Source organism: Lates calcarifer, linkage group LG14, assembly GCF_001640805.2.
Source record: "Lates calcarifer isolate ASB-BC8 linkage group LG14, TLL_Latcal_v3, whole genome shotgun sequence".
Classification (NCBI taxonomy): domain Eukaryota; kingdom Metazoa; phylum Chordata; class Actinopteri; family Centropomidae; genus Lates; species Lates calcarifer.
The window spans coordinates 6,229,904-6,252,534 of record NC_066846.1 but is presented as its reverse complement, the minus strand read 5'-3'; the positions used below and the strand labels follow the sequence as shown (position 1 = coordinate 6,252,534).

Sequence of the window (22,631 nt, the reverse complement as noted above, 5' to 3'; positions counted from 1 at the left end):
TCTTAAACAGCCAGAAACATTTAGTAGTTCACAGTGTTCAACCCAAGCCCCCGATCAACATTTGCCTCTAATTGCCTGAATCTGCAAATCTGGTGTAAACTGGCCCGATAATCCTCGAGCATGTCTCCGATGTAATAACGCAGAAATGCTTTTATAAATCTGGGGGAGGGCTGAGAGAGAGGAGGAGGGTGGGGTGCACATCAGAGACCAGGAAGCAAGAGAGAAGATAAATGTTTCTAACAACTTTTTTACGGAGATCACAACCACACACAGACACACACACACACAAATGCTCTAAGGGAGCACATGCTCCCGGTGGAAGTTATAATGACCTGCCGGACTTGTCACACACAGGCTTGCATCACCTCAGCAGAGCAGACACACATTTTCACCCACACACACCTGGGTATGATGGATGATACCACAGTGAAAACACAACATCCAATAAGAGGACGGGAGAGAGAGAGCGAGAGGCAAGGTAACACCTAGTCAGAATAATAAATTGACCGGGATGGGGCACAAGAGCAAGCGTAACAGATAAGTGAGGTGGAATATGAGAGTGTGAGGGAGGAACAGAGAGAGAGACAGGAAAAGGAGGGAGAGAAAACAGTGATTGTGAGTAAAGGAGACAAAGCAGAAGAAGAAGAAAGGCAAGAGAGGCCAACAAATTAACAACAACATTTTTGTGACAGGACACACACACTGATAATGGATATTAAATCCATATTTACAGCCTCCGATTCCAACACACAACATAATATGACTGTTGAAGAAATTGATTCAACACTATTTTCCGGAGACCTCGCCACAAGGCATCAAAGTTATCGCCTGGAAGAGTAGCAAAGGAGCTATTTCTATAAATCATACAGAGGGGCAACAATAAAACGGCTGACGAGAGGAATGAGGAAGCGAATTGAATTAAAGCCCTGGGACGATGCGTCTGCCCCAGCAGAGACGAGCTCAGGCTGAGGGCTCTGATGGAGCTGGGGTTTTACAATTCAATTTTGATTTCGGGCCTGCTTACTGAGGGCAGCTGCAAGGGAAATCAGATGGAGGAGAGAGCATCAGTCTGTCCATTTATTTGTTTATTCACTCAGGAAAATACGCATCTTATTTCATGTTTACTGTTTATTTACTGTTCACTATTGATGTGAGGAAACATAAAAGAAGATACATTTTTTGGACATATTTGTGGAAAAACTGTCTAAACTAAGGGTGGGTATTTCGCTTGGTAACAGCTGACTAGCATTTGAGAGTAGACCTTACTTAGAGATGGGCCTTAAACTTGTGTGGTGACCACTGATTGGACCTGTAGCCATGGCCCTGTAGCCTACAAATGTTATGAATATGAGATGTTTTGTTCTGTGTTTTCGGTGAGCCCACATAGCATTAGTTACAACCATAGGTGCTATAACACATCTGTCCCTTCACAACATTTGGGACAGATGTTAGGTTTAAGCTAGATTAACTAGCTTCAGACAGTTGAAGCTAGTTAGCTTAGCTTAAGAACAATTACAGTTTTATCAGATAAATCAAAACAACATATTTTTATTCTCTTTAATTTCAGTTTGACTTTGGTTTTTTCAGAATTCTCAAGCGTTACTGTATGTATATATGATTTACTCACACTATAAAATCACTCACCTGGCACTGATGTTCCCAGCGCCACAAACACCACAGCGGTCACAGAGTCCTTCAGTCCTATCGTGCAGCCAAAGTGTGAGGCCAGATCGCCGGTGACTGCTGTCAGGACGCCGATAAGTGATATTGAGACGATGAAGCAGGCCCAGCCGTTCCAGTACTCTGTGGGTGGGACGAAGGCGAACAGAACCTTCCAGAAGACGGTGAGGAAGTGCATGATGTAGTCAAAGCAGGACGGCAGCCGCTCCTCCCCACTCTCCTCCTCATCATCATCTCCTTTCAGGTGTGGCAGGAGATTGAAAGTGTGGAAGATGGCAAAAAATAGCAGCGTGACAATTGAAATAAGGAGGAAGAGACAGACAGGGATAAAAAACAGCAGAGACAAGTAGAGTGAGACTGATGGAACTGACAACTTGAGCAAGAATTTATCCCAAGGCAGTAAAATAAAAAAGCTCTCAGACTAAATAAATAGTTCAACATTTAGGGAAAAACGCTTATTGGATTTATTGCTACAAGTTAGTAGATGAGCACACTGACACCTCTCTCATACCGATCTGCTAATGAAAGAGATAGAGCCAGGTGGCGATTAGCAGAACTTAGCATAAAGATCACAGCTATACACCTAGCTTGGCTCTTTCCAATGACATCTGACTGCCAACAGCTTGAAAGCTCCCTCATTAGCATGTTCATACTCAAACAGAACTGTACATGAGGCAAATTCTGCTCACAAAAAAACAGCCAATGCAGAGTTTGTTTTAGACAGACAGAATGTGTTAATTAGTGAGCTTTAGAGGTAAAACACTAGACAGAGCCTAGCTAGGTGTTTCCCTCTGTTTCTAGTTCTAGTCAAACTAATTGCTGACAGCTTCATATATATTTTTATAGGGACAGATATAGGAGTGGTATCTATTTTCTCTTGTCAAGAAAACAAAAAAAGTATTTCTTTAAAGGAGGATTGAAGAAAACCTTTTTCTTATCTAGCATAATAGAGGAAATAGTCTGTACTTGGTATTAAGATCACTGAAAGCAAGGAAACCTGCATAACAAGAGGACCATGAATAGATTATAATAAATGCATGAAAAGGTTCAAAATAATAATGCTGATGCAAACCTTTAGGAATTCTCTCTCTCTCATCATCCATCATCTTTTCAAAATAAAGTCAAGAAAGCTGTCAACCAAAACCACTGTTCATAAATCAAAATGATGTGTTATGTCCTGTGTGTGTGTGTGCGCATCCATATAAGACTGTTTTACCTGCACTGACAGTAACAGCACTGACAAACTGCTCCCTCCAGCTGCTGCTTCCCACCACCAACGCCAGGTTTGTCTTCTTGATCAGCTTATCTACTGTACTCTACAGACAGACAGACACACACACACACACACACACACAAAAGCAAACATGCAAGTACATACAGACCAGGCAGAACAGGAAAGATACAAACCTCAAGTTGTTAATTCACTTGCAGCCACACAGATAGAAGAAAATGCTGATTTCAAGCCTTTCAATTATCCTCCACATTTTAAAGATACATGTACAAAGTCGATATTTCATAACAGTGAAAATTTTAGGTAAAGGATGTGCTAATTAATACGATACTATGAAATTGGCTGTGGTGCCATGTTAGACTGATGCTCCCCATGAAATCTAGGAAAGACCTTCAGGCAGACTGGTTGAGTTTTCTGTTTAAAGCAGCGAGGAATGGGAATAATAAAAGATGTTGATGCAAAACAGCTTGCAGCAGCTATGAAGCATTGCACTAGCAGTCATTATCATAACACAGCTGACAGGGCCTTGTGAAGAGAAAACCCTGCATGGTTTATTATCTAATAAGTGAAAGGCAACATTGAAAAAAAAACCAACAATACACTGTTTATCAGCAGTCTTAATAAGAGTAATTCCACTGACAATTAAGGGTTTATAGATTGGGATATAATGCGCTGAAACATGTCAGTATTGTCTGCGAACAGATAGAAGAACTGACATTGCATGCAAAGACAAACAGTGAGGAAAATAGATAACCTTTTGAGCCCTCCTAAGAAGTGTATTTAATGCTCTCTGCACACGCACACACATACAAAATGACACAAAATGGACAAATGAGCAAATGAAATCTGCAACAAACATGTACAGTATGAACAGTCACATTTAAAGACAAAAACAAAATCACAGATTACAGGCAAACTCAAGTGGAAATTGGCAGAAAAAACATGACAATGTGCAAAGTAATGAAGGCTGACCATGAGACAGATAGATCTAGTTTGTTTTGTCTGGCTGCGTTTCTTGTGCCGCACACAAAATGTTAAGTAGGAACTCTCCATGTCTAAATTACAAACTGATCAAATTTGAAAACGTATTCCTTCTAATATACAATATTTATTGAGTGACTAAGCCAATATAGTTTCTAATTTGCTGGATGAATGGTTGACTGTACCAGCAAATGTCCTTCTTATAAGGCCTGTTGTGAACTGAAACAAGATGACAGCTCACTTTGAATAAATTATTTGTTGTCTTTTGCATGTCTCCCATCAAAATGACAAGCATCTCATTAGAGAGTCCATTACATGCTAACAAAATGAATCATTCTTCCTCCTGAGAGGGGTAGCTGACATTCACTTTAAATCATTTTAGCTCTAATTTGCATTTTAAGTCAGTTTACTTTTTAGGTGATATTTAACACAGCTGGCGTAATGGCTGCCAAAACGGTGATTATCATTATTTTTTTAAAATCTGACTGACCAGATACACACACACACACACACACACACACACACACACACACACACACACACACACACACACACACACACTTACCTTAAACTCGTAGGACTCTTCTATGATCACTTCTAGTTGTGTGTGTTCACCCAGACTGGGACAGCCCATCTTAGCCACCTCCTCCTCCTCTGCCCCCACCAATGGCTTGTTCTCATTGGAGTCACCTAGGAGACCAAAGAGATGTATGGGTCAGCAGGCTGCAGGTTGCAAGTTGCCATCTTAGAGGAGTGCAGTGATAGGAACTGAGTTTCTCTTTTTCCCCACTGACAAGGTATAAATAAGCAGGTCCCTTGGTACCACTGTGAGTACTGAGGTTAAGCTGCTCTGGATTTATGGGTACCTGCATTGCATTAGCAACTTTTGAAATGTCTTAACTCCAGTCGGTCATTTCCTGTAGTAGATTCGGCCCAATGCTGCTGTTTTTTGCATTTATCTTCTGGTGAGGTTGATGGAATAAGGAAACAGATGTCAAATTTTATTAATTAAGCAACACCATGTTGCAAATGCTTCACCATCAGCTCTGATGTTGAAAGGAGTGTACTTTCTTTGCTTCCATGCAGACATGTTTTGTAATATTTACCATAAAAATGTGTGTTTTTTAATGTCCATGGAATTTATCTGATGATATAACTGTAAACCTACTGGTCACTTCACTAACCAAAGCAGGCAAAAAATACTTCTTATCCAAAACTGTCACAGATAAGTTGCATGATCATCTAAGCATTTCTGTAATCCTGGCTACAGCCCTGGATCAAATGTTTAACAGAGTTGTTTAATGAAGACTCTAAACTGAGAGTTATTCACAACAGTAAGAGGTTGGCTCCCTCTGTTTTCAAAAATTCATTACAAACCACTCAAGAAATACATTACTGCCCTCACTAATGAAATAGATTGCGGTGAATAACTGTTGCATTTCAAATGTCAAATCCCAGGAGAGTATCCACTCATCAGATTTGCCTCATTTGAAATAATGTGTCCAGAACTCTGACAGCTCTGGTTATGACTCTGTAGTTTCTACCCATGTCACATTCCAAGTCACAGTATATATGAAAATATATTACAGTAAAACTTGGATCATTCATCTGTTACTTGCTATGGAATTATTTATTATTGATCTGCTGATTTGACAGCTTTTGTCAAGTCATGTATCATTTAATTTTTTCATTAGACTTTGACTAGAGCAGCATGAACTCTAATATTAGTTTTGCTGAGATTTCACTTTAGGAAATGTATGCAATCAGTTGTGAAAGACATTAATGTAAATGATAATATTCAAATACTGTTGTGACATATGGGAATCCAAGCTATCAAGCATCCCGTGTTATTACAAATACGAAGAAGTTTATCATTTTGTCCCATTAAATAATCCATCCATATGTCTCCTCGCTCACTCTTACACACGACGACAGTCTTTAATTGAGTCAGCTGTTATCAGCGCAGGCCTTCTGCAAGTGAAAACCACTGTACAGTATGTGATACAGTATGTGTGTGGCCGAGTGTGTGTATCTGTGCAAATGTCAGTCCACTCGTTCTGTGACAGTGTTATAAAACCAATTATTTTCCTCTGTAATGAAACATGCCCCAGGCTGTTGGCTCTTCATGTCTGACATCCAGAGTGTGGACCCTCACACCATCATGAAGAGCCTCTGTGTGAGTCTGAATGTTAAGAGACAGAGGGAGCAGTAAAACACTTGTCAACCACCGTGGGGACTAGGCTTTTTAAATCCCAGACTGTGGCTGGGGGCTCCATCAAACACAACCCCTGTTGTTCACACGAGGGAACCTGATAAAGAATCATGTCCTTGTTGCGATCAACTTCTGCTGCTTGGTTGGGACACGTGTAAAGAAGAGGTGTGGCTTGAACTCTCATGCTGGCAGGTTAATAAAAGTAGCTGGTAACTTTCTATCTATTGGAACAAGTACTTGGCTGTTCATGACCTCCAAAGGCCAACAGCAGGACATAATAATGAGAGGGACCACATTTGAAAATAACAAAGTCTGTAACCACACTAGCAGCTCTAAGAGGCTTTTTAGGCAAGTGCTACAAGCTAAATGCTAACATCAAGATGCTAACCACAACTGTGCTGATGTTCAGCATGTACAACGTTTAGCACCATCTTAATGTATCGTGTTAGCATGCTAACATTTGCTAATTAGGTCTAAACACAAAGTACAGTCAAAGCTGAGGGGGGTGTCATAGGTTCTGCAGGTATTTGATCATAATCCAAAGTTTCAAATTGAAAATCTGACCTGATGATGACACTAGATGAGAAGTGATGGGATCACCACAGCTGTTAAAATGCATCCTGAGGGGATGAATGTCACATCCCAAATTTCATGGCTGTCCCTGACATTTTGCTCAAAACTCAAAACTTCATCTTGTGAATGCCTCTGAATGTCAGCACATGTCATTGCAGTCTGTCTAACAGACTGACTAACCAACACTGCCATCCATAAAGCCTTGTCACCAGCAAAAGTAAAAAAGAGAGATGGGGTTGTGACCCTCTGTTACTAATTGCATATGTCTACTGGCTGTGACCATTTCAACCAGAGTGATTTAGGAGCCCAGGTAGGGAACCACTGTGCTTGAGGTTAGATGTATACATGTTATCCCATTAATAACACAAAATGCAAGAACACAGTGCTGGAAGACTAAAACTAATGAGGATGAGAGAGGAAAAATAAAGAAAGCCAAGAAACAAAAGGAGTGAAATTAAGTTAAATGATACGAGAAAAGCCTCATTTAGGTGAAATGGTAAAAGGAAAGTTTCCCTAGATTTCTTTTTTGTCTTTTCTTTCATCTTGTAAACTTTCAACCTTGTGCAAAATTCATTTGAAGAGGAACGTTAAAGCAGAACAAGCTGCAGAAATTACTTATTGACTTTCAGCGTTGGTGCTCTTTTAGCCTTGAATCACCTGCCAGAGATTAACTGTCTGCCTGCTGTAATGAGCCTTTTTAAATTTCAACTAAAGCTTTCTACATTCTTAAAGAATGTTGAAGGGCTTAGACATTTTAGATTCATGGATTTCTAAGCTTTTTGGTAACTGGAAAGTAGGAAATGACAGAGCAGAGCTGCCCCTGAGAAAGGAACTTGATCAGCATAGTTCATCAGGCAGGAATGAACTGCAAATTGTTCAATCTGCTTTTTTCTTGCTGTTTAGCTCAGTGAAATCCTATTGTGATCCCAGTACACACTGAGTATTCAGAGCAGCATCTGGCTATTAATGATATTACCTATTTATGTGGAGTCGATGGCAACAAAGTGGACCAAATGCTGCTTGGGGTAGGTGATTAATCCTGTTCTCCTGTTATCTGTGCAATCCAACATTATGTGACAAAGATGTTGATGTATTAAAAACCTAACAGCTTGAGCATGATGTTTTCTAAATCCAAGCCAGGTCCTTAGTGGTTCAAAGTAAAATGTTTCCCAAGCTAATCTGGGTTTAGATCGGAGGCTTCAGACAATCAATGCAGGCCTCGCTCTGTTTATAAGAGATAGGTGCAGTGGCAGTGGCACTCTCCTTGTTCCTGCTCGCGCTCTTGAATTCTTGATATTCTCCTTGAACAGCTACACACACACACACACAGACACACATGGACATAGGCAGACGGACCCACCATGTTTCTGTCCTATCTCCAACAGAACCGGCTCTCCCAGCTCGATGGTGAAGGTCTTGTTCTTCTCATACTCTTCATCGTCAATAATCTTCACCTCGATGATCTTCCTGTTAAAAAGAGAAGCAAATGATGAGACAGAGTGAGTGCATTCCAGACAATTAACCTTTTTAGTTTTATGCCCTGCCTCATAATAAAAGGGTGCTCACGGTGCGTGCTCTATTAAAACTGGGAAAGCTAACCTTAAGTAACAAATACAATAAAATTACAAAACACAAAAATTAACAAGACTGAATTTGCACTCCTCTGTTTTCTCTTGCAGAGGATGATGAGGAGCCTCTGCAAAGACAAAGGCTGTGGCCCAAGTCGACGTGGCTCAGTGAGACACTACATGAGGCTGCTAATTTGTCCCCAGCTGACAGTGATGCAATGCACAGTCCAGCCACTGCTGAGACATTTTCAATTAGGAGCACCCAGGGGAGAGCCCCAAAATGCAGCACAGAGAGTTTTGAGGGGACGCATGCCTCAGCCAAACCTTAACAAGTTAAGTGAGAGAAAACAGTGTGCACAGTGTGACTGAGCAATATGATGTGTTTGTCATCACCTCTGTCAGGATATTCAGAGATGGAGCATTATTTAACTTGAAATATGTGTTTTCAGTAACTCTGTTCAGAAACATTCTTGTCATACTGTATATTAGTCACTATGTGACTAAAGCTCGTTTAGAGACACTGTAAGCACAGCCCTGTGTTTATAGGACTTCCTGGAACATCTCTCACCAAAACACACCTCCATGCTTAACACTGTATTCCATCTACATTAAACATTTTCAGAGCTGATGTTTCAAATAATTTCAATCGTACAATGTTTACATCTGCTCGTTGACTTTACTCTCCTGCATGGCACATTGCTTTGCTTCTCTGCATGCTGTCACCTCCATCACTGCAATAGTGTTATGTCAGGAAGAGTTTGGCATCAACCAAGTGCTTGCATTATGAGCATTTTTGTGCACGTAAATAATACAAACACCACTTTTAAAAACATTGCTCAATAGCGCTTTCTGCTTTAACTGTAACCATTATCTGCAGTAGGGATGCACCGATACTGATACCAGCATTGGTTATCTGTCCGATACCCTGTTCCTGTCCCGATACCACAGCACCTGATACCACTTTACGGCAGCGTGACGTTCAGTTGGGCTTGTACTTGTAATTGGATTGAAAAAATGCGGTATCCCTAATCTGCAGTATAACTAATTCTTCCCCTAATTTTAAAACATTCACAGGGCACCAACATGCACATGTAGAAGTTTTGGTGCCTCAGGGTAAATCAGTCTCTTTCTGGCCTGTTTCACCCACAGTATATAATCTTCATTTCAACACTCCATCTGCATCTGACAGGCAGAGAGGAAGAGAGAGCGTTCATTTCCACCTGGCTGTGTCATCATATGCTTCACTGTCAGCCATGTTGACTCTGAAGCCGCAAATAGGCTTCGGTTCAACAGAGAAAAACAGGAGGGAGAGAAGGAGGGGGGTAGCATACCTGGGAGGACGGAGAGAGGGATGTGAGAGAGTGATGGAGGTGTAGAGAAGTGGAAGCACATTGTTTTCATTGGTGAGCTGTCACAGCAACAGTGGATAAAACTGGCTGGATTTGCTATTTCTAGCACCACATCAGCTCGAGCCAACTCTCAACAATGTTGCAAAACGAAATTAAAACATTATGTAGTCAGATGTGAAACAGAGGAGGAAAAAATCACTTTACAACTACACATAAACTCATTTAAGGAAGAGGGAGAGAGATGAAATGTGTCTTATATCTCCCAGCTGACTTCTTTTCATTTCCAGTCATCTGCCTGTATTTCTTATCTAACAATATACTTTAAAAATATAACCTGAATTGAAAGGAGATGAATCATGGTGTCAATGAAAGACATGAGAGGACTGTTTTTTTTCTACCTCCATCTGAAATCAAGGACTCATTCTGTTCCAACTGAGAACGTTGATGGTAAATCTGCTACTGTTGCCACTGTAAACTGCACATATACTCCCTGAGAATGGAAAGACTGACAGGTGTGTCAACAGAAAAGACAGATGTAAGAGGCTAGAGAGAGATAGAGATGAGAGAGAGGGGGGAGAGAGGAGAGGAAAAAGAGTTTGGGGAAAAAAGGAAAAAAGACGTACTTACAATAGGGTAGGATGAGAGAGAGAGAGAGAGAGAGAGGAGTAAAGAAGAAAAAGAAGGAAACAGAGACAGAAAGAGGCTGAAGGAGGAGTGTGAGTAATGCACAGAATTCACTGATATACAAAGGGTTACGACTCAATACACACTGAGTTCACCCGGGGGGACAAGAATGCACACGCACACACACATACACACACACACACACACACACACACACACACACACACACACACACACAGTGAAGGATTACAGTTTACCTTGCATATACACATATAGACAAATCACAAGCGCACACACACACAGTGGATATGCACACATAATGTTTTTCATGTTGCGCATCATGCACATTACACAGATTGTGGTTTGTATGAACAGACAGCGAGCCACCCCCACATGCTCTCATGCCTCACCAGCGTTACAAACACAGAGGCGTGTACACACGAAACGCAAACACACAAACAATTCAGCTCAATGTACACAAGCATGCACGAAAACGTTGATCCAACTAAACACTTGGGGGTTTAATTAACGTATGTATGCACGAATCCAGCCAATTTACACATTGCAGACAACACACACACACACACACACACACACACACACACACACATACACTTCACGCACTGACTGTACAGTTTTCATTATTCATAGTTGGCGCTGGCTGTAGCAGCACTCCCATCTGTGCCCTCCTCCCTCCAGCTCTGTCTCATTAGGACTCTCTTAGCCTCTTCTTCTCCTCCTCTCTCTCAAACTTTTTTCTTTTCATCACATAAACCAAAATCTTTCCCTTTTTTCTCTCTGTCATACATGTGAATATACTCAGGGGACTGACTTGAGAGTTAGGAATACTGGTCCTGGGGACTCTCAGTGGTGGTCCAGGGTCTAGTGTGCCTCTTTTTGGGGACATTTTACTTTAGACCAAAGTCATGACGATACATTCTCTGGGACTGTGAATGTCTGTGTGAAATTTCATGACAGTGAATTTCATGACAGCCCGTCCAATAGTTGTTTTTCAGTCTGAACCAAAGTTGTGGACTGGCTACAATTTCACAGTGAATTTGCAGCTTTCCTTAATAACTACATCACTATTCATAATCCAAACAAGTTTCCAGTCAAACACAAGATGCCCTGAAAATGTTAGAGCAGACAAAAATGATTTAAGAATTGGACCTGGACCTGCAACTGCTACCGTCCATGAGTAAATGAAATCTGCTGATATTGATTAATCCAAAAACTACGTCAGCATCCTGTGATACCGCCTGACAAACAACAAACAAACTTCTTACTCTGTGAGTTTCTGCTGCTCTTCCTACAGACACAATCCTAAATGCAACACATTACTTCTCTCCCACCTTGGTTCCTCACCTCCCCCCACCCCTCCCTCCTTCTCTCTCTCTCTCCCTCTCTCTGTCTCACCTTCTCTCTTTATTTCTACCTTGTTACTTTTTGACACCTGCTCCCCAGAAAGTTCCTCTGTCAGACAGTAGCCTTGGTGCCCCGGTCTGTCAACACACTGACACAAAACACAGACACACAGACACACACACACATACACACCAACTTCACTGAACACAGAACTCGCACTGCCAGGAATAGAGACTGAGAAAGGCGAAGAAAAAGGAGAGTGACAGAGTGAAAAAAGGTCTAGAAAAGGTATTGATGATTGAAAAGCCCCAAACACAATGAAGTGGGCTATAAATTAGTTTAATGGATAAGTTTTTATCACCGCAGAGTTTGAGTGTATGTGTGTTTGCATGCAGCTTTAAAGTTCTTACAGAGGTGAGTGATTGAGCGACAGTTTGATTTTATTAGTTGAGACCTCATCACATTACTTAATGGACAAAACCTCTCTTTATATCTCGGTCTCCATCTCTTTCCATTCTCTTCTGGCTCCAGCTCTACTTTTGATTTACAACCACTGGAAGCCCTGTGTTTATGTGTGTGCGTGCATATGTGTGGTTTCAGGCAATGAAAGACTGCCCACCATATTTTTAGGTGCTGTGAGCAAGTGTGTGAGTGCAAGAAAGAAAGAGAGAGAGAGAGAGGGAGAGAGAGAGAGAGCATCTTAGAGAACCGCAGCAGCAAACAACTCATTTTCTTGAGTGAGCTTGATTTATACACACACTCCAGTTTTACCGTTTCTGCCTCTAAATCTCTCTCTCTCTCTCTCTCTCACACACACACACACACACACACACACACACAAACAAGCAGACACACACAGTGAGAGAATTGCTGCAACACAGCAAAATTGGGATCATAAAAAATTCATTGTAAGGAGTGTAAAACTTGAACAACGATGGAGGCCACAAGGCCATCGTTTTCCTAAAGCAAAAGGTGGAGTCCACTGTGCTTGACTCTTCTTTTACAAATAAGAATCTTTGCAGGCCATAAACTTTTACTTAAATAATGGATGCTACTGGCTGTGTATGGATCCCCAGTGATGCAGTTACAACTGCAGGCACACAACTCAATACTTTGTGTGACCTAATACCTCTGACTTTTCTTGTTGTAATGCTGATAATCTAATAACTGAGGTTTCTTTCTACTAAAATGCTGTTCTGCGCTATCTACTGTCACACTATCAGGAATGACTTCAAAAGTAAATAAATCAGTGTGAAAACTGCCAACATTGGAGTTAGTAGGATTCAGAGCGACAGCAGCTTTTTAGTATTTAGAGATAGTAGAAAGTGCAGAAAGGCAAAAATGTGGAGCAGAGCTGTGTGCGATCAAGTGATATGAGTCAGTCTAAATCTTTCTGTCTCTGTCGCGCACACACACACACACACACACACCACCCACATGCACATTTCTACAGGAGCAGGTAGGTTGAAAGAAATCCTTCATTCAGCTCTTCTCATCTGAGTAGAAGCAACACAAACAAAACAATTTGAGGGAGGCCAACAGAGAAAGTGAGGGAGATAAAAAGCTCTTAAGGGGAGGGATATTACCCCTCTCAATGATATCATGGAACGCATAATGAGAAACCGCACAAAACACACACTCCTGTGACACCCACAAATGCACTCGTGCTAAGTGGTCTCCAGCTGTGGTGAGTAATAAAGTTGCATCTCTGGTGTATGTGGGAAGACAGAGATGGATAGGTGCAGGAGATGATTTGAGGTTGAGGGACAGAATAAGTTTTAGAAAGAGGAGGATTAGGCTGAGAAAAGCAGGACACATGGATAGGATGAGGAAGATGACGAAAGGGCCAGGATATGAAGTGAGAGAGAAAAAAAAAACAGCAACTGAGGTGAGAATAGAAGAGGAAAAGACAGAACTTCCCCTGCCTCTCACACAGGAAATTCAATAGTCAGGGCAAAAATGAGCCTCAGTTAAAAAAGCACATGGATGACACTGTCTGGTTCTCAGCACGAGGGTATCACACTTGACTATACTTCAAATCCAACAGATTTTTTTTCTGTCTTTTCAAAGATTTTCCAACTGCAAACAATGCTTTGGAGTAAGCGTCAAGACACGCTACATTCAGCCAATCTGCCAAAGCTAGTGTCTGTTTACATGGAGCAGCTTCCACAGATACTACTTTTGGTACGTTTGGCTTCAAATTTTTGATTAATGCACACAGACAATAAAAATTACAAGGTAAGATGTCCAATCTATTTACAAGGGCATCAAACATCAAGAATGAAACTTTGAAGATCGCTGTTGAGTGTGAAGGCTTTTGAAACAGCCGTTTGTAAGGGTAAAAATCTCCTTCCTGTGAATGACCACTTGCTTTTACATGGCCTTGGACCATATCAAACTGAAGATAAAACTTGGTGAATTACTTACAATTTATTGTAAACAGCATTTCACAGGGTATTTTCAGTTTGTTCTTGGCAAAAAAAAAAAAAAAAAAATTAAGTCGCTGGGTTTCTGAATGGAATTCAGTCATTTGTCATTTAAATATCTTCCTTGTTCTTGTACAAATTTGCATCTTGCTAGCAAAGCCTCTGCAAACAAGAGTATTCACGAGATTTTGAATGCACAACATGGAGCTGATAATGTGTGACACATCCGTACAGGGTATGGCAATGACGCTAAGACAATTAGTGTGTGAAACCCTACACTGGACTGTAATCCAGCTGCTGCATAAGAAGCTTCCTCTGTATGGTGGAAGAGCCAGAGCACCTCGAGGGCGAGCAAAAATCCAGCTTCAGTCCATCTATCAGCATGACTGAGACTTGAGAGAACTTCCGTTTTGAGAGATCCAGTCTTTGGGTTTATGGCCTGAACTAGATTCTCTGTTGTCATCCAGGACAGAGAGGAACAAGGTTTAGAAGAGTGAGAAATGAAAGAGGAGTAGAGGGAGGGAGGAGGGACATTAGGATCTGAAGCACTTATGGGAGGTACAGTATAGAGGATGTATGGTTGGCATGGAAACCATGGAGACAGGAAAACAAAAAGTGGAGTATCACCCACGCACAGACATACAGTACACACATCACAGTCCCTTATACACCTCATATATTGTACATGATGAAGTACAGTATGTCTTCACATCAGTCTTGGATAGAAAACCCACAGAGTATGTGCATGCTAATGCTTCCTATCTGTATTAAGTTGTGTAGGATTAAGCTATGTCACAAATCACATCAAGCATACATTACCACATGTACACACACACACACACACACATATACCCACACGCACAAATCTGCGTCATGTAATCCAGAGGAGCTACTGTACTGTTATCCACTGGGAGTGGAGGAGAAAAAGAAGGATGAATGAGAGGGTGAGGAAGAACAATAGTGGCAAGAAATGTCCAGTGTAAAACAGAAGAGAGGGGATGAAGGAAAAGACTGAGAGAAAAAGAGAAATGAAGGGTAGAAGAAAAGAAGCTGAGATATAGCAGGATAATGTAGAAGAGGAGGGGAGAAAAAGAAGAAGTGATTTTGGTGAGAAACTGATGAGGTTTGATCCCAAGTGTTGCCCACATGATGGTTGGACTAGGCTGAGAAAGCATGTAAGCATTGCTACGACTTCTCCCATGGGGTTTAAAGTAGAGTAGAACAGATAGGAGCTGACACAAACATATAATATACAGTACACACACGAAGAGTAGCGGCAGTATAGCACACAGTCTGCGTGAATCACTTACATGAACATAAACACACTTTCATTTCTCCCCCGATCATCATCTATCCCCCGCAAACTCTCTGCCTCTCCCTCCTCATCAATTCAAATTCAGCATGCTTCATTTGCATGAATGGGTGCTGGGTGTCAGCCATTGTTGCAAAAGATGGCCTGTGACATAAACAACGTGACTCTTCATTAGATTCACATGGGAGGATGTGACCTGTGGATGTTTGTGTTCTTTCTGTTGTCATATTTTGATAAATATATTCTTCTGATATGTTTCTATTTAGAGCAGGAAAGTAAAAACTGCTGCTTGTCTCTGCTGATTTACTGTACATGTCCTAATTGAGAATGTTGCATCTCTTTCTGCCTCTGTTGCGTGTGTGATGCGTCACTTGGAGAAGGTCTCATGAGGAAAAGACTGCACTTAACAGTTTCCAAGAGGGAGAAAAAGTGAAAGCGACGGGGAGAAAAAAACATTAAAATTTAAAGGAAATATGCAAAATGATCAAAAATGAGTGAATGGAAGTGAATTAGTAATGAACAGCCTCTGTATTTCATATAACCTAAACACATTCGCAGCACTCCACACTTCATTAACAGCTTTCTTACACTATGCATGTAAAAAAAGAAACAGAATTTGATTCAGACTGACAGTGCGGGGAGTCAGGAACGAGGGCTTAGTGTAGCTGAAGATTTGAGGCTCATGACTTCAATCATATGAGACAGACAGACCCAGACTCCTGCCATTTTTACATGGCAGTTTGCCTTCCTTGTGTAATTTGTGTCCATTCAAAAAGCGAGAGAAGACTATATCAGGATCCCGGCCTGACAGTTGACGGGTTTTGGGTACAGAAGAATCACAGCCCACAGTTTGCCTCCGAAGAGAATCGCCCGACTTTAATGAGAGCATATGAATCTGTGAGTCAGCTGAGAGGTTGTTTTTTTTTTTTTTTTTTTTTTTTGATGTGGCTCGTTCATCATGGGTCAGGGGCTTACCCAAACACTTTGACTTTATGTAATAGTTTATGTAACAGCTTGTGTTGTCAGCCATTTTGCATCCTTCTCGGGAAGGACTGGAGAACAATTCACTCCTGGAAGATGGTACACAGGACAGACACAGGAAAACTTTAACCCAAACGGTGACAACCATTGTTGTTAGAATAATTATAATTCATTCACAAGGCAGCAATTCACTTAGTGCCTCAGGTGTCAGAAATAGGCAGCTGTTATTTTGTAAAAAGTGAACTAAAATGTAAAACACCATGCAGATTTTCACAGTTACAGTGTCACCTGTACTTGTAAACTAAATGCTAATTGGATTTGCAGCTGCCATGCAATTACAGATTCTTAATCTGTTTTTGTAACTGTATAAATATAAAACTTGTACAGCACACAGCACACAGTATGTCCCAGACTCTTCAGCTTGACAGTGTTTCAACTTCAAGCTGTCATTAGGCAGTTGCCATGGAGATGACCAAGATACATAATAGCCACCCTGTTCTCCCGATGTTGTTGTTGTGTTTCAGAAAATGTTGTTTAAATGTTACGGCTGCCAGTTCCGCTCTTCCCCCCGCTGCAAACCCTTTTACTGGCTTTCAATTATACATCACCATTGGTTTTTCACAGAGCGCAGAGATGCATGGAGGCATGGATGGATGGACGGATAGAAATGAGAATGGAGGAGAGGATAAAGAGGTGCTTGGCAGAGAAAACAAAAAAGGGAAATTGAGACAAAGGGTATGGAAATACAAAACAGAAATAAGCCAATGAAAGTAAGGATGAAGGATGGATCAGTCAATAGAGACCAGCAGATGAAGAGATTAAAGACAAAGTGAGTGAAATGCAGGCTGGGAGATAGATTTTTGAAGAAAACGAGGGACAAGACAAAGAGAATGAGTAAAAAATGAGACAAAGACAACACACAGAAAAATAGCCAGACAGCCAGACAGACAGACATCACTTCATTTTAACCACTCCTTACTCATCCTCCATCTTTATCATTGTGGAGAAATGATGAAAAACAGGCAGTGTTGAAGACAAACAGACAAAGAGAGATAGATGAGCGACTGGCACATGTCCTTCCTCCTCTTCTGTTGTCATCCCTTGTTCTCTTATCCCCCTCCTCTCTCTCTCTCTCTCTCTCTCTCTCATCTCGTCTGTTCTCATGTATGTTTTAACACTTCTCATCAGATATTTATGTCCTGGTCAAATAGGGTGCTGCCATGGAGATCCAAGCTGTTTGAAGAATGTCATAACACTAAGGCAAAATCTGTTTCACAAGCCTCTGTGTTGTTTGGATTTGACATTAGGACATTTAGTTTAGGATCAGTTTTCCTCTTTTGTTCCAGCTTTAAGGCTGTTGAAGTCACCTCATTCCTCACTGTCTGACAGTACATGTTGATGTGCTCTACTTCTTCACTGAAGCTATTCAAACATTCAATCATTATTTTCTACATATTTCCTCAAAATTCTGAAATTATTTTGTATGGTTTGAAACTTTGTGATCTCCACCATGTCCTTCCACTCTGGCCAGAATACAAGCTGGCCCCAGATTTACTGTGAGTTACTTACTGTGATAAACTCATTAAACACATATGAACTCAAAAATATGCTACAGATAAGCTCAATACTGAAAAAATGACAGTCCTGAAACTGTGAAACTGTATTATGACACAGAGATCCTCTTTGAGGTCAGATTTGATATTAAAACAGAACCCATCTAGTGCATATTTTTCAACAAATCTTCAATTAAATTAGCACAAACCACTTGACACAACTAAGCCTGGAGCTTTTAGGGCCCTGGAGTTTTGGGGCCAGTTGGCAACCCAGTGTTAATCTACACTAGAATTTGAAATGAAGTCTGGTGGGTATAGAAGATATTTGGCTGCACAGCGTGAGCTTGTAATGGCTGACCCACGCTGACCCTGCTATATATATATATATATATATATATATATATATATATGCCAACCGCTGCCAAGCCTGCATGCGGCCGACTGCCAAAGGCTTTCACTCACACACACACACTCACATCCTAATTCTCTCCCTGCCCCTGGCACAGGAAAAACTACCGCTCCCCTATTTCCCACCCCTCAATCTCCCTCACTTGTTCCTCCTCCTTCTCTCCCCTCTTTTCCTCCTCTCATCCCTCCATTCACCACCCAGGGTGCCAACAGTTGGCTCCACTAAATGTGAGCCATTCTCCTCATCCATTGTTGCTTCCTTTCTTCCTCCTGCCCTATTTGTTTTACTTCCCTGCCTCTAGCCATCTTTTGCTCCTGTTCTCTCTCCACCCACCTCCACCTGCCCTTTCCTCTCCCTCTTGTCTTTTCTCCCAGCAATTCATCTGTCTTGCTTTCTCCTGAACTCTGCATGTGTCTGTCTTTCTGTCTCGCCCCCCCTCCACCTTCCATTCGTCTTTCTCCTTCTCTCTCTCTCCTAGCATTCTCATTTACTGCTTGTCCCTGGACCTATTCATCTTCCTCTGACACCCACCCTCTCCTCCCGTGTCCCCTCTGTCCATCTATCTGTCTTTTATCTATCATTCATAATACCTGCACAAATGTGCTTATAACGTGGCGGTCATGACAGGTTTTATCATTGACCATCAGGGGAAATTAGAGTGAAAAAGCAAAATCCACAAAGAATATTACTGTGTGTCAAATGGTACTGTAATATATGTGAATTATAAAAGCTAATGTAATTGACCATACAATTCCCCAGCTGTATTTTGTACCTGTTAATAATGTAATAACATTTAGACGTGACGTGATAAAACACAGCAATTCACTCTTGTGTTAACTTTTTAAATTATACTAGTGTAATATTAGATAACTATAAAACACTGGGATATAATAATAATATAGGGTTATGGGTTAAAGAGGGAGATCCAGTGTTGAATGTAACTGATTTCTATGGCCACATGCCTCACACACAAGACTGATTTCAATCTTCACTTCTCACAGATCATCTCACTGTGGGAAAATGAGACTAGGATCTTCAAAGACATTCCCATAAGGTTTAATAAGATGTTTAAGCCATTTAGAACAACACAACATCACATAATGTCAGTTTTCACGCTGTCTGACTATTTTAATGCATTTAAAGGTTCTGTGCATTTTAAAACAGATTTTTTTGTGAACTGGGGCAGTACAAGACGCTGTAAACACAAAACATGGCATTATTATCACCATATAATAACACATTATCTAACAGTTGCCAATTTACTCTTTCTCCCTTGGTTCCCCTTTCTTCCTCCATTTTTGTGCCTCCACCTCTCTGCATCTCACCTTTATCTTTTCATATCAGTCTGCACTGTCTTAAATCACCCTCTTTTTACAGCCTCAGTACCAACCTTCCCCCCTCTTTCCCCCACCCACCGCTTCCTCCTCCTTTTCATTCAATATGCACTTAGTTGAATCTGTACACTCTCAAGTGCACAACAGAGGATATTTTCAAATTCATGTCTCCCTCTTCCACTTTGTTTGTTCATGTCTCCTTTGCATGCATGTCTCTCTTTCCAGTTTACCCTTCACCAGCTATTCACCCTTCTACAGTGTTTCTATTTACTGACCATTAAAACTGAAAGTCGTCTCTGCACTAAGCTTTGTTGGCAATGCATTTATGGCATGCTAAAGAAATCAATAATCACAAGCCGTAGAGTACACTAATAACGGCTTACAAAAAATGTCGGTGTGTTCGCGCATACGTATGTGTGTGTATTTAAAGCCTGCCTTAGGCTAACCTTTAAAAAGCACCGGCCAAACTTTCTTAATTCCTCTTTTTCTCCCACAAACACACATTGTTCAAACTTCATCATTCACTACACACAAAAGAAAAAAAAGAACAACAAACTTAAAGGAAAGAAGGATGCAGGAGGAGGATAGTAAAGTGAGGGGTGATAAAGATGGAGGGCAAATGATGAAGCGGTAAGAAGAAGCGATGCAGCAAAGGAGAGAGCAGAAGAGGTGAGAAGGAACGGATGGGTGGACGATAAAACGGCAAAAGGATGATATATCATCCTGTAAAATGAAGAGGGAGACAGAGAAGATATCTACAGAGATTAATAAAGGAGAGGAAGGATAGAGTGATAGATGGATGCATGTTGAGGAATGAGGGGCAGATCAGGGCATGATATTCAGATGGCGATGGAGAGTTGGGGAAAGATAAAGGAAGAGAGAAACGATGATAGAAGGAGAGAATAAGGGAAAATAGGGGGACAGAAAGATGAAAGAGATGATGAGTTAAATGGTGTCAGATGGGGAGAAGAAGAACTGTATTGGAAAGAGTACTGAGAGGCAGGGCGATGAGATGTGAGTTGAGATGGAGAGCTTGTGTGAGTCACATTGTCTCCTCCGCAAGCTATTAGTGATTTAATCACTCTGACATCAGTGTGTGTGTGTGTGTGTGTGTGTGTGTGTTTGTGTGTGTGTGTGCGTGTGTGTGTATGATACCAGATTACCCTGAGCTAGTGCAGTCAGGAACTGGCTCATCACTCTTCCACAGCAGCGTGCATTCATCATGTCAGAGTCGAGTTTCTAAATCTCTGGGCTGCGACCCCAAACAGGTCGCAGGTTTTCATGGGTGGGTCGCCAATGATATAAGCTCTTACAAATCTATTTCATTTGTGAGACTGATATGCTCACTAGCAGTGTGATAAACCTCATAACTGATATGATATGACAGGACTGTAGTGACACAGCAGAAAAACGCTACACTTCAGACTTGAAAACTGAGCTGGGGAAAATGTAGTACACAGTGTTTAGAGACACACCAGCAATAAACCTATGCATAAACTGCGTGAACCGTTTATGCAGCAGCCGTGCTAACAAGCTTGTTCGAAGACATTTAGCGAGTATGTAGTGGAGAGGGCTTTTTTCCCCTCTTCAAATCAAAAATAAATCTTTATCTGTCACATACATCATTATACAAGTAGAATGTGTAATGAAATGCAACATTCTCTTGGTCATAGACTGTGCAGTAGAGCAAGATCTGACAAAATATGGTGCTAATATTTGCAAAACAAACAATATAAAGATATTAGGAATATTAAATACATATGTGTCAAAATACAACTAACCAGGAATATAAACACAGTCACTAAAATGAGATGAGCACAAATAAGACGTTATGGTTAAGGTCCAACACAGAGAAAATGGAGAGATGCTTTACCAACACTAGCTTGTCCCAACTGGCTAGCACGTTGGCCACAAGCTTCTGTTGTCACCTGACCGAAAGTCTAAATTATGGAATCACAACCACATCATCTATCACAAATGACTGCTTACTTTCTCAAAAATCTTCTCTGCAATGTAAGACAGTGTAACACAGTGTGATTACCTCAGTTATTTTAGTGCCAAAGCACAGCTATGGAATAAAAGCAGTGTGAATGAAAGACTGTTGATTGAACACTGTTATTATCATCACCTACCACCAGCATTAACCTGCTTTTAGATACAAAATGAAGGAAATTATATTATTTAAATCCAACCCCCTTTCTCGTCAAATTAAATTCAGAAAAAATGTGATTCAGGCACTTATCATCTGATTGCACCAGACTGCATTTACAATGTTTTGCAATCAGACTATTTCTCTTCTTTGTTGTAAAATGTGACCAGTCTTTCTCTTGTGTACTGGACAAGAGTTTGGTAATCCCCACCATGGGACAGTCTGAGGCTGCATTATCATTTCACATCACTTCATTAGCTTGATACTGCCATCAGAGGAGTATCCAATCATGCATAAACAGAGGTCACAGCTCTAATTGAATTTAACAATGCCCTCTGACCAATCAGAGGCTAAACGAGGCAAAATGAGGCCATGCATACAGAGTAAGTGAGTAAAGACAAATAAACCTTACTTGCCAACTTTTTTCAGATGTGAACCGATAGAAGCCAAATGTGTGAATAAAACAGATGGAGAGTTCAGAGGTGACAGAGGAAACAAGAGGGGAGAAAAATTTAAACTTGGCAGTATGGGGGTAAAGAAAGGCCAAAATGATTTGAAATTTATAGGCAACAAATTGTGAAATATTAGCTAAAACAATTAGTGGATCAACAGAATTTTTTGTCTGTGTGTGTTTGTTTAGTTTACTTTTAGTTTAGTTAAATTAAAAAACTTGAACATCCATGCTACCAAGGCAAAAAAACTTGGAATCGGACCTCTGTCCTGTCAGGTTACAATTTCTCAGTCATATGACCCATAAATGAGCCACTAGAATATCTGACCTATTATTCAGTTTTGAATATGTATGAAGTATTCAGTTGCTAATAAGATTCAAATTATTATGGCCGCCTTCCATATAGCAGTGTCTGGTCGGCCTCTGCACTACA

General features: G+C 40.9%; 1 protein-coding gene across 3 annotated transcripts in view; it reads right to left on the bottom strand.

Annotated features, from left to right (window-relative positions):
• Nucleotides 1–22,631, bottom strand: part of LOC108888772 (sodium/calcium exchanger 3) — an 88,851-nt gene that overhangs the window by 9,053 nt on the left and 57,167 nt on the right. For 2 of the 3 annotated variants that reach the window (XM_018684932.2, XM_018684930.2), the window contains 5 exons: nt 8,038–8,144; nt 4,458–4,582; nt 3,666–3,701; nt 2,897–2,996; nt 1,645–1,917 (listed from right to left, as the gene is read on the bottom strand). In XM_018684932.2, coding sequence (XP_018540448.1) covers nt 1,645–1,917; nt 2,897–2,996; nt 3,666–3,701; nt 4,458–4,582; nt 8,038–8,144 — 641 coding nt within the window. The remainder of the gene's footprint in view (nt 1–1,644; nt 1,918–2,896; nt 2,997–3,665; nt 3,702–4,457; nt 4,583–8,037; nt 8,145–22,631) is intronic. The other variant, XM_018684931.2, reaches the window with a different exon arrangement.